Source organism: Euprymna scolopes, chromosome 22 (genome assembly GCF_053919585.1).
Source record: "Euprymna scolopes isolate OS-2025 chromosome 22, ASM5391958v1, whole genome shotgun sequence".
NCBI classification, from domain to species: Eukaryota; Metazoa; Mollusca; class Cephalopoda; order Sepiida; family Sepiolidae; genus Euprymna; species Euprymna scolopes.
Genome location: NC_136503.1, coordinates 20165951 through 20180155, shown reverse-complemented (window position 1 = coordinate 20180155; position 14205 = coordinate 20165951). Strand labels below are relative to the sequence as shown.

The following is a 14205-nucleotide window of genomic DNA, read 5'->3' as shown; positions in this document are numbered from 1 at the left end:
TTAACTACTTTACTAATTCTGATTCTTTTAATTACTTTACTAATTCTGATTCTTTTAATTACTTTACTAATTCTGATTCTTTTAACTACTTTACTAATTCTGATTCTTTTAACTACTTTACTAATTCTGATTCTTTTAACTACTTTACTAATTCTGATTCTTTTAACTACTTTACTAATTCTGATTCTTTTAACTACTTTACTAATTCTGATTCCTTTAACTACTTTACTAATTCTGATTCTTTTAACTACTTTACTAATTCTGATTCTTTTAACTACTTTACTAATTCTGATTCTTTTAACTACTTTACTAATTCTGATTCTTTTAATTACTTTACTAATTCTGATTCTTTTAACTACTTTACTAATTCTGATTCTTTTAATTACTTTACTAATTCTGATTCTTTTAATTACTTTACTAATTCTGATTCTTTTAACTTCTTTACTAATTCTGATTCTTTTAATTACTTAACTAATTCTGATTCTTTTAATTACTTTACTAATTCTGATTCTTTTAACTACTTTACTAATTCTGATTCTTTTAACTACTTTACTAATTCTGATTCTTTTAACTACTTTACTACTTCTGATTCTTTTAACTACTTTACTAATTCTGATTCTTTTAACTACTTTACTAATTCTGATTCTTTTAACTACTTTACTAATTCTGATTCTTTTAACTACTTTACTAATTCTGATTCTTTTAACTACTTTACTAATTCTGATTCTTTTAAATACTTTACTAATTCTGATTCTTTTAAATACTTTACTAATTCTGATTCTTTTAACTACTTTACTAATTCTGATTCTTTTAACTACTTTACTAATTCTGATTCTTTTAACTACTTTACTAATTCTGATTCTTTTAACTACTTTACTAATTCTGATTCTTTTAATTACTTTTCTGATTCTTTTAACTACTTTACTAATTCTGATTCTTTTAATTACTTTACTGATTCTGATTCTTTTAATTACTTTACTAATTCTGATTCTTTTAACTACTTTACTAATTCTGATTCTTTTAACTACTTTACTAATTCTGATTCTTTTAACTACTTTACTAATTCTGATTCTTTTAATTACTTTACTAATTCTGATTCTTTTAACTACTTTACTAATTCTGATTCTTTTAACTACTTTACTAATTCTGATTCTTTTAACTACTTTACTAATTCTGATTCTTTTAACTACTTTACTAATTCTGATTCTATTAACTACTTTACTAATTCTGATTCTTTTAACTACTTTACTAATTCTGATTCTTTTAATTACTTTACTAATTCTGATTCTTTTAACTACTTTACTAATTCTGATTCTTTTAATTACTTTACTAATTCTGATTCTTTTAACTACTTTACTAATTCTGATTCTTTTAACTACTTTACTAATTCTGATTCTTTTAACTACTTTACTAATTCTGATTCTTTTAATTACTTTACTAATTCTGATTCTTTTAACTACCTTCCTAATTCTGATTCTTTTAACTACTTTACTAATTCTGATTCTTTTAACTACTTTACTAATTCTGATTCTTTTAACTACTTTACTAATTCTGATTCTTTTAACTACTTTACTAATTCTGATTCTTTTCACTACTTTACTAATTCTGATTCTTTTCACTACTTTACTAATTCTGATTCTTTTAATTACGTTACTGATTCTGATTCTTTTAACTACTTTACTGATTCTGATTCTTTTAACTACTTTACTAATTCTGATTCTTTTAATTACTTTACTAATTCTGATTCTTTTAATTACTTTACTAATTCTGATTCTTTTAACTACTTTACTAATTCTGATTCTTTTAATTACTTTACTAATTCTGATTCTTTTAACTACTTTACTTATTCTGATTCTTTTAATTACTTTACTAATTCTGATTCTTTTAATTACTTTACTAATTCTGATTCTTTTAATTACTTTACTAATTCTGATTCTTTTAACTACTTTACTAATTCTTTTAATTACTTTACTAATTCTGATTCTTTTAACTACTTTACTGATTTTGATTCTTTTAATTACTTTACTAATTCTGATTCTTTTAACTACTTTACTAATTCTGATTCTATTAACTACTTTACTAATTCTGATTCTTTTAACTACTTTACTAATTCTGATTCTTTTAATTACTTTACTGATTCTGATTCTTTTAACTACTTTACTAATTTTGATTCTTTTAATTACTTTACTAATTCTGATTCTTTTAATTACTTTACTAATTCTGATTCTTTTAACTACTTTACTAATTCTGATTCTTTTAATTACTTTACTAATTCTGATTCTTTTAACTACTTTACTTATTCTGATTCTTTTAATTACTTTACTAATTCTGATTCTTTTAACTACTTTACTTATTCTGATTCTTTTAATTACTTTACTAATTCTGATTCTTTTAATTACTTTACTAATTCTGATTCTTTTAACTACTTTACTAATTCTTTTAACTACTTTACTAATTCTTTTAATTACTTTACTAATTCTGATTCTTTTAACTACTTTACTGATTTTGATTCTTTTAATTACTTTACTAATTCTGATTCTTTTAACTACTTTACTAATTCTGATTCTTTTAACTACTTTACTAATTCTGATTCTTTTAACTACTTTACTGATTCTGATTCTTTTAACTACTTTACTAATTTTGATTCTTTTAATTACTTTACTAATTCTGATTCTTTTAATTACTTTACTAATTCTGATTCTTTTAATTACTTTACTAATTCTGATTCTTTTAATTACTTTACTAATTCTGATTCTTTTAACTACTTTACTAATTCTGATTCTTTTAATTACTTTACTAATTCTGATTCTTTTAATTACTTTACTAATTCTGATTCTTTTTACTACTTTACTTATTCTGATTCTTTTAATTACTTTACTAATTCTGATTCTTTTAACTACTTTACTAATTCTGATTCTTTTAACTACTTTACTGATTCTGATTCTTTTAACTACTTTACTAATTCTTTTAATTACTTTACTAATTCTGATTCTTTTAACTACTTTACTGATTTTGATTCTTTTAATTACTTTACTAATTCTGATTCTTTTAACTACTTTACTAATTCTGATTCTTTTAATTACTTTACTAATTCTGATTCTGTTAATTACTTTACTAATTCTGATTCTTTTAACTACTTTACTGATTTTGATTCTTTTAATTACTTTACTAATTCTGATTCTTTTAACTACTTTACTAATTCTGATTCTTTTAACTACTTTACTAATTCTTTTAATTACTTTACTAATTCTGATTCTTTTAACTACTTTACTGATTTTGATTCTTTTAACTACTTTACTAATTCTTATTCTTTTTATTACTTTACTAATTCTGATTCTTTTAACTACTTTACTAATTCTGATTCTTTTAATTACTTTACTAATTCTGATTCTTTTAATTACTTTACTAATTCTGATTCTTTTAATTACTTTACTAATTCTGATTCTTTTAACAACTTTACTAATTCTGATTCTTTTAACTACTTTACTAATTCTGATTCTTTTAATTACTTTACTAATTCTGATTCTTTTAATTACTTAACTTATTCTGATTCTTTTAACTACTTTACTTATTCTGATTCTTTTAACTACTTTACTAATTCTGATTCTTTTAACTACTTTACTAATTCTGATTCTTTTAACTACTTTACTGATTCTGATTCTTTTAACTACATTACTGATTCTGATTCTTTTAATTACTTTACTAATTCTGATTCTTTTAATTACTTTACTAATTCTGATTCTTTTAACTATTTTACAAATTCTGATTCTTTTAATTACTTTACTAATTCTGATTCTTTTAACTACTTTACTAATTCTTTTAATTACTTTACTAATTCTGATTCTTTTAACTACTTTACTGATTTTGATTCTTTTAATTACTTTACTAATTCTGATTCTTTTAACTACTTTACTAATTCTGATTCTTTTAACTACTTTACTAATTCAGATTCTTTTAACTACTTTACTAATTCTGATTCTTTTAATTACTTTACTAATTCTGATTCTTTTAACTACTTTACTAATTCTGATTCTTTTAATTACTTTACTAATTCTGATTCTGTTAATTACTTTACTAATTCTGATTCTTTTAACTACTTTACTGATTTTTATTCTTTTAATTACTTTACTAATTCTGATTCTTTTAACTACTTTACTAATTCTGATTCTTTTAGCTACTTTACTAATTCTTATTCTTTTTATTACTTTACTAATTCTGATTCTTTTAACTACTTTACTAATTCTGATTCTTTTAATTACTTTACTAATTCTGATTCTTTTAATTACTTTACTAATTCTGATTCTTTTAATTACTTTACTAATTCTGATTCTTTTAACAACTTTACTAATTCTGATTCTTTTAACTACTTTACTAATTCTGATTCTTTTAATTACTTTACTAATTCTGATTGTTTTAATTACTTAACTTATTCTGATTCTTTTAACTACTTTACTTATTCTGATTCTTTTAACTACTTTACTAATTCTGATTGTTTTAACTACTTTACTAATTCTGATTCTTTTAACTACTTTACTGATTATGATTCTTTTAACTACATTACTGATTCTGATTCTTTTAATTACTTTACTAATTCTGATTCTTTTAATTACTTTACTAATTCTGATTCTTTTAACTACTTTACAAATTCTGATTCTTTTAATTACTTTACTAATTCTGATTCTTTTAACTACTTTACTAATTCTTTTAATTACTTTACTAATTCTGATTTTTTTAACTACTTTACTGATTTTTATTCTTTTAATTACTTTACTAATTCTGATTCTTTTAACTACTTTACTAATTCTGATTCTTTTAACTACTTTACTGATTCTGATTCTTTTAACTACTTTACTAATTCTGATTCTTTTAACTACTTTACTGATTCTAATTCTTTTAACTACTTTACTGATTCTGATTCTTTTAACTACTTTACTGATTCTGATTCTTTTAACTACTTTACTGATTCTGATTCTTTTAACTACTTTACTAATTCTGATTCTTTTAACTACTTTACTAATTCTGATTCTTTTAACTACTTTACTGATTCTGATTCTTTTAACTACTTTACTGATTCTGATTCTTTTAATTACTTTACTGATTCTGATTCTTTTAACTACTTTACTAATTCTGATTCTTTTAACTACTTTACTAATTCTGATTCTTTTAATTACTTTACTAATTCTGATTCTTTTAACTACTTTACTAATTCTGATTCTTTTTACTACTTTACTAATTCTGATTCTTTTAACTACTTTACTAATTCTGATTCTTTTAACTACTTTACTGATTCTGATTCTTTTAACTACTTTACTGATTCTGATTCTTTTAATTACTTTACTAATTCTGATTCTTTTAACTACTTTACTAATTCTGATTCTTTTAACTTCTTTACTAATTCTGATTCTTTTAACTACTTTACTAATTCTGATTCTTTTAACTACTTTACTAATTCTGATTCTTTTAATTACTGTACTAATTCCGATTCTTTACTACTTTACTAATTCCGATTCTTTTAATTACTTTACTAATTCTGATTCTTTTAACTACTTTACTAATTCTGATTCTTTTAACTACTTTACTAATTCTGATTCTTTTAACTACTTTACTAATTCTGATTCTTTTAACTACTTTACTAATTCTGATTCTTTTAACTACTTTACTAATTCTGATTCTTTTAACTACTTTACTAATTCTGATTCTTTTAATTAATTTACTAATTCTGATTCTTTTAACTACTTTACTAATTCTGATTCTTTTAATTACTTTACTAATTCTGATTCTTTTAATTACTTTACTGATTCTGATTCTGATTCTTTTAATTACTTTACTAATTCTGATTCTTTTAATTATTTTACTAATTCTGATTCTTTTAACTACTTTACTAATTCTGATTCTTTTAACTACTTTACTAATTCTGATTCTTTTAATTACTTTACTAATTCTGATTCTTTTAACTACTTTACTAATTCTGATTCTTTTAATTACTTTACTAATTCTGATTCTTTTAACTACTTTACTTATTCTGATTCTTTTAATTACTTTACTAATTCTGATTCTTTTAATTACTTTACTGATTCTGATTCTGATTCTTTTAATTACTTTACTAATTCTGATTCTTTTAATTACTTTACTAATTCTGATTCTTTTAATTACTTTACTAATTCTGATTCTTTTAACTACTTTACTAATTCTGATTCTTTTAATTACTTTACTTATTCTGATTCTTTTAAAAATCTCAACTTAAAGCTCCCAACAGTATTGCACATTGAAACCGGAATTTGATGTTGAGGTTGTAAATAGTGTTGGGACGATTAATCGGAATCGGAAAAAATTGTGCCTATTTTTTTATGCCAAAAACGATCCTTTTAACGATTTTTTAAAATTTTATTTTGATAATTCATATTCGGATTGTTCGGACTACTGTTCTCATTTTGAATGTTATTCACACAACATTTTGGACAAAAAATCCAAATTATCAATCCTCATCTTAAAAATTCAGATTGGTGAATTTTTTTATATAACTTGCTCAAAAATTTGACCTTTTATCAATAGTGTATTTGTTCTGAACATTTTTTCTAAGGGTTGAATTGAGAAGGGAAAGGCAAAAAGAGGCATCGCAAGCAGATAATGAACGAGAAAATTATGTGATAAAATATTGCAAAGAAAAGCAGTTATAATTAGCATGACATGCTGTTATGAGTGGCAGTTAGTTGAACCAGATTTATGGATTATTGATCATTGCAATGATAGATTATAGATATGTCTTCTTTTGATTTTCACATCAACTGGCCATTTAAGATGCTTGTTTTCACAATTACTTGCCATTGGTTTAAAATAATCTTTTAGATTATAAGAAAAAAAATAATTTGAAAAATATTCATTGATTCATATTGTAGTCAGTTGGAAAGCAGTCTCATGGTATTTTGTTCCACAGATCATATGATCTAGGAAGGAAAACCTGTTCATGGAAGTTGCACTTAGATTTTAGTTCAGAAAGAGAGAAAGGACATAGTAGTAGTATATTTTAGCCTTTTCTTCTTATTCAAAAAAGATTTAAGAAAGAAACAACTTTTGTCATTGATTTTATAATTTAATGTTATTTAATTATTTCAGAATGGAGAGGAGAAAGTACGAATTGAACGTCCGGATGCTCATAATAATCCTGTTTGGTGTATTGCCTGGTGTCCCATCAAGTATGTTTAAAAAAAAAAAAAAAGGGAAATATATATTTTTATAAAATATTTACTTTTCCATTTTTTTTACTTTAATGTTAAAAAAAAATTCAATGTTTTCATTTATATTAATGTATAATTTGGAAATAGAAACTATGTAACCTACCAAGAAATAGATAAAGCAATGCTCATAACTTATCTGAACATCTGTAAAGTATGAAATTATTTTAATTAAAATTATTTTCAGAAACACATAGGGTACTTGCAGGAGGAACCATATGAAGGTTGCCAACATCTTAAGTGAAAGTTTTTCAAAAAATCATGAGTGATCTTTAAAAAGGAAAAATGAATTCTTTTTTTTTTTTTTTTTCATCATGTCCACCTCAAACAAGGTATATTATCACTTAGACATAAGGGGCTACTAATTAGGAGCATATTTAGAGGAGATGAGCAAGATGGCGGTTTACATTATATTTAAACTTGTGCATGTCAATACAATAAGGGAAGCAGGTAACAAGGAGGGAATTCCAAAGTCTAGCAGTCCAAGAAAAGAAGCTAGTAGAGTAGAAGTGTTTCTGGTATCTAGGGTCTTCTATTGCTAAATAGGTTTGTCGGGGATATGTACATCGAGGGGACACAGAAAGAAACCTCTTTCTATGTTTGAAATAATTAAAAGAATTAAGTAAACTTTAACTTTAGTTGATTTGTTTATTCATTTCATATGGATCAGATGATTCTATTGTTAGCATTGGTTTTTTGAATATTTTTTTAGTTAAAATTCTTTTCAGAAAGAAATCGAGTACTTACAAGAGGGACCACATGAAAGCTGCCAACATCTTAAGTGAATGTTTTTCTGTAGAACAAACTGGATTTGAACTTGGCACACCTAGGTCGTCAGACTGTGTCATTAACCACTTAGTCACCGTCACCTCTTTTAGTAAATGTGAAACTGATAAATACGTTTTATGCATTCCTTTTCTGTTATTTAGAGAGGAGACGAGGGGAGTTCTGTTTACAGTATAAATCCAACATCCAACTGATGTCTAACATGGCAGTAGTTCTCTTTCATGTTATGCATAGAAAGAAAATAGTTAAGAAATGAAATGTAAAATTATCAAGGAATCAACGGAAAAGAAAACTCCCAAAAGTTAACCAGCAATATTTTGTTTTGGGATCATAGATATAATCTTATCCCTGCTATAGTATTAAAGAAATGCTCTGCTGAGCTAGCCCCTTACTTTTCTGGTCCCTGAGAAATTGTTTCTGTTGTATTAGTGTTCAAAAATCCTGATGAAAGAATAGAGACATAAAATTATTGTTCTATCAGTCTCCTCTCGTTCATCACTAAAGTCTTTGAATTTTTAATCAATCTAGTGATAGTTCACCACCTAATAAATGGTAAACTTCTTTCTGACCAACAATATTGATTTAAGCTAGCCTGTTCTACTGCAGATATCCTAATGGTCATCTCGGAATGCATTTATCATACACAGGACAAAGTATGGAAAGCTAGGGCAATAATACTTGATATATCCAAAACCTTTGACAAGGTCTGACATATAGGTCATCTCATATGTATTAGAGGATGAATATTAAATATAATCAGATTCTTCTTAGCCAAAAGAAATATCCAGATTGTCCTTGATGACAGTACATCAAAACAATATAATATTAATGCGTGTGTGTCACAAAGGTTGATTCTTGGATGATTATTATTCCTGATCTTTATGAAAAAATGAAGGCGCACATATCTAAGGAAATGGTTAAATCTTTAGAAAATAAACTCCAATCTGTAGTTGAATATGGACATAAATGCATGGTAACATTTAATGCTACTAAGACAAAGCTCCTTTCCTTTAACAATTATAAGAAACCTTTCCAATCACTGACTGCCATTGCTAATAGCATCCTACATGAGAGTGAAACATTCAAATTCCTTTGCCTAACATTCACAAGTAATATGAATTGGAATAACTATATAGAAGACATTGCTAAGGCTACTGTGAGAAAGGTAGGTTCCCTCTACTGAGCTAGAAAACTTCTTACACCTGCCAATATTCTGTATTTCTACAAAGCCATCATTTGCCCTTGCAGTATTGTCACATCTGGGCTCCTTCTTAGGCAGCGTCTTAAAAAATAGCCTGTAATCTAATAGTTTGTGGACTGTCCACCAAATTCCAACTTCTGTCTTGGCACCGCAATGTTGCATCCCTGTGCTTGTTTTACAAGTTTTTACTGCAGTGGAATGTGTTCCAATGAACTTTCTGCACTGATGCCCCTTTGACATAAATACTTCCGACTGATCCATGATCAGTAAAATAATACTTCTCTACTGTAAAGGTACCCAGATGTCAACAAACTTTCTACTTTAATAGCTTTTTTCTTCAAACTGCTAGCTTTTGGAATTCCCTACCTGCTTCCTGTTTCCCTGACTTCTTCAACACACAGAAGTTTAAATAGAATGTAAACAAACATCTCCCTGCACAACTCTTCACTTAGGATATCTCTATAGATTTGGCCTCCTAATTTACAGTAGCTCTTTGCATCTTAATGGCATTGTGCCTTGTTTAGCAGCGAATAAAGGTAAAAAACGAAAAAGCATATTGTTTGGACTACAATTCTAATCTTGACTGTTCTAGTCACAACATTTTAGTTGATTGTAACTTCTGACCTTTTCAAATTCATCTTTTTAAACTTTGAAATCTTTATCAAACTTAGGAACCTATACTAAATTCTGAACCAAACCATTTATTTAATTCATAGTGGTAGGATGTGCTCATTCTATCAGCCATGACCAAGTATAAGGTTGAGAAGTTCTTGCGGAATTTTAAATTTTGATTTCAAATGATGTATTTTCAAATAAGTTTTCGTTATAATACCTTCACTTTATATATGATTTTAAAAAGCGTTTTACGCTCTATCTAATCATTTAAATTACAATCGTTTAAAAAAAATGTCTAATTTTCAGAACGGTGAATACAAGATGAAAAAAAAGCAAATTTGTACAATTTTCTTATTTTAATTCAAGCCAGACTAAAAAGCTGTTGAAACAGCTTGCGATATCAACAAAGTGTTTGCCCCAGGAACTATTATTGAATGCACAGCACAATGGTGGTTTAAGAAATTGATACACCTGCAGAGAGTGATCCAGACATAAGTCAGCGCCTGCCTGGCTTTCCCTGGAACATGACGTCAACAACTAGAGTAAGCCGAGCATCGCCGAGGAAATTAAGCCGTCTCACATAACATAAAGCTGAGCCAATGACAATGTAGCGTGATGGTTTTTAACGCGATGTGCGAGTTGAAAATTCAAAGCAGCAGACGGCAATTAGGAAGAAAAGAAACAAATTAGTAAAAAGAAAAAAAAAAGCACACCATTTCATACTTTCACACCAGAAAAAAAAAAAACATGGATTTTATAGCTTTAACTGAGCAGCTGAAAACACCAGCCGGAGTCCTCGACTTTTGTCAAGAAAAAAAATTTACTGGCACGGACGAAAACTTGGGCATCATGTGGACACAGGTGCAATCTTATAAGAGGAAAGGTAAGAGATGGTTATGCCTGGAGGTGTCAGGCTACCAAATGCCGAACCTTTACATCCATCTGGACTGGTACCCTTTTTTACCAAGTCTAGGCTGACAATTGCCATCATACTTAAAATAATCAACTTGTGGGCGTTTGAGCGAGCAACACAGAAAGACTAAAGACCTCCAGTGTGAATGCGGAATACGATCTATGCACACCATTAATAAAAAAACGGTCTGAAGAAACAACAACAGCATCTGTTTTAATATGAAAAAAAACAAACTATTCCACTCAATTTTGTGTCAACTTTTCTAGTTTTAAGGTTTTTCCTTGATAAAAAAAAAACCCAAAAAACAAAATAAAAAATTTTTTTTTCAATTTTTCTTGAAAAAAAAAACTTTAAAAAATCCTTGAAAGTATTTATTTGACTTACCTTTGAACGTTTTCTCGAACAAAAAATCTTTAACATTATTTATTTAAAATATATATATATATATATATAGCAAAATAAAAATATTTTTATAACATAAACTTTAAAAAAACATGAACTTTAAAAAAACATAAACTTAAAAAAACCCTTGAAAGTATTTATTTGACCTACCTTTGAACCTTTTCTCGAACAAAAAAATCTTCAACATTATTTAATATATATATATATATATATATATATATATCAGAATAAAAATATTGTTATAACAATTTTCTTTACAGTTAATAAAACATAAAATTTAAAGTAGGTTTTCTTTTCTTGTTATGCTTTCATTGGCAACGCACAGCTTAATTTCCTCGGTGATGCTCGGCTTACTCCAGCTGTTGACGTCATTTTCTAGGGAACGCCGAGCGGGTGCTGAGTTACGTCTGGATTACTCTCTGCATGAGTACCAAGAAAGTTTGTAGTGGCGACAAAAGTCTTGAAGATGATGAGTGTAGTAGTCATCCGTCGGATGTTGGCAGCGATCAATTAAAAACCTTAGTCAAAGCCGATCTATGTACAAACATTTGAGAAATTGTTTCTGAATTAGACATAACGTATACAACGATTTCCAACCGCTTGAGAGAGATTGGAAAGAAAAAAAACTTGATAAGTGGATGCCTCACGAATTGAACAACTAAAAGAAACGCCATTATGAAGTGTCATTTTTTATGCAACAAGAATGACCTGTGTCTCGACCAGGTTGTGACTTCTGATGAAATGTGGGTTCTTTATGACAACCGACGATGCTCAGCTCAGTTGGTTAGATGCCGACAAAGCTCTATGACACTTCCTCACCCAGAGTTGCAAAAAAAGAAGGTTCATGCTGTGGTCTGCAACTGGTCTCATCCGTTATAGATTTTGAATTTAGGTGAAAGTATTATAACAGAAGTACTGTCAACAAATGAATGAAATGCATTAGAAACTTTGACAATAACACGCAGCATTATTCAACAGGAAAATGCCCAATTCTCTTCCATGACAATGCACAACCACACATTGCTAAACCGACCCTGCAGAAGTTGAACGAATTGGGCTACGAAACTCTGCCTCATTCACCATACTCTCTAAACCTCTCACCTACTGATTACCACTTTTTCAAGCATCTCGACAACTTTCTGCATGAGAAATACTTCAAAAACCTAAGTGATATCAAAAACGCCCTCAGTCACTTCATCACTGCCAGAATGCAATATTTTTATATTACTGGCATAAATACACTTCTTTTGGGTTGGCAAAATTGTGTTGATTTTAATGGTGCTTATTTCGATCAATAAATTTTTGTTTGAGCCGAGATATGTTCATCCGAATTTAAAAGTTAAAAACCACAAAAACTTTCTTAACGTGATAGAAGTGTTAATTAATTGTTATTTTTAGTTATTATCACCTGTAGTAAAGATCACACCATCAATCTCCAGAAGACTATTAGGATCAATTAGGGCTTAAGGACCCCACCAAATAAGTGAAACAAAAGAAACCACTTTCGGTTGACACCGGTTGATATTCACACACTATTTAAACAAAATTTTTTAATAAACAAACGAGGAATAGTTATTTTACATTTTAATAATTATATTATTTTTTAAATAAGGAAAAACCAGAGTTTTTTGTTTTTTTTAATAAAAAAAAACGTTGTTCCGATCCAAAGTGCTTCATTTTGAGAGCACAGGATTTTCTCTGCATTAAAAACCGATGTTACAATAGTGATTTTTCCTGTCCTCAGTCAGTGAAGGAGAAATCCTGTTGTATACTGTAGGAGTATATATTATGTATGTGTGTCTAAACTCGTGCATCATCTGGTGGCATAAAATGTTCTTCTAATGAATATGTGTATGCAGAGTGTATATACTTTTGTATATACGCATCACAGTCATCTATACGACGTGTGTATATAAGTGTGTGTTTATCTATTTAGTTTTTCTGCTGTTCGTTGAAGTGATATGTTTATAACACTTATGACAGTGTTGATACATTAACAGATGCAGTTTAACAACAGACATGTAACAATGTACAAAATAGTTCTTTTGCAGCCTTTTTTCATTTATGCTTTTTGATATCTAATCCTACCATCATTTTTTTTTTTTTCACAGTACGTACAGTTTTTATGGAAGTGATGAAATATTAGATGTGCTTGCAATCGCTGATTGGGGACAAAAACTTTCTTTTTATCAACTTTCTGGCAAGCAGGTAAGCATTCTTTTCATATCGTCTTGCAAACATGTACGCAAATAAATCCTCTCCTTTTATTCTGTTTAATGTGAGAAATTGTGAACAGATTAAAGTCATATTCTAAACAAGCACACGTTGTCAGTAATCTTTTCTCGGTTTAAATGAAACTTTTGATTTAAAACAGTAAGAGGATAGATAAACTTGGTTATTACAATAGATGAAAAATAGATATCACAATAGATGAAAAATAGATATCACAATAGATGAAAAATAGATATCACAATAGATAAAATAACAATTACAAATAGAATAGAAAGTTAACCTCATATTTATTTTCAACAGCATTAATTTATTTTTATTTCGGACTATTATTCTCATCTTTATTAGTTGTTGTTTTTGATCTTTTATTGGTTTTGTTTATTCACAACTATTCCTCTGGCCTTCGTCAGGTGGTAACCGCGACGGATAGGAACTTCGAATCTCCTAACTGCATTCTCAGCCATCACTGCCATCCGTAGTTGTTGTCATCTCACCACATTTTGGCCAATTAAACCTCTGGCACGCTTTGGGTGGGATTGAAACCGCTATCTTCAGACAATGTTCATCTGGAACTGTAGAGATTCAACGTCTCTATCAATTGCGCCACGGGCCCCGAAGGGCGATCAAGGTTGGATTCTTTGATCTTATAAATCCACGTTTATTTATTATCTGATCTTTCATAGTCATGTTAATGAATTCCAATTAAGGAATAATATATATATATATATATATATATATATATATATACCAATCGGTACGGACCCGACTAAAGATCAGATAATAAATCAGAATGTGCTGCTGCCATTGTGCACAGAGATCACTTTTTC

At 27.7% G+C, this 14205-nt stretch overlaps 1 protein-coding gene across 1 annotated transcript in view; it reads left to right on the top strand.

Annotated features, from left to right (window-relative positions):
* The window catches only part of LOC145243910 (intraflagellar transport protein 122 homolog), a 166372-nt gene that overhangs the window by 15194 nt on the left and 136973 nt on the right, over nucleotides 1-14205 (top strand). Inside the window, exons 5-6 of the mRNA XM_080107019.1 lie at nucleotides 7114-7193; nucleotides 13261-13357. Coding sequence (XP_079963145.1) covers nucleotides 7114-7193; nucleotides 13261-13357 — 177 coding nt within the window. The remainder of the gene's footprint in view (nucleotides 1-7113; nucleotides 7194-13260; nucleotides 13358-14205) is intronic.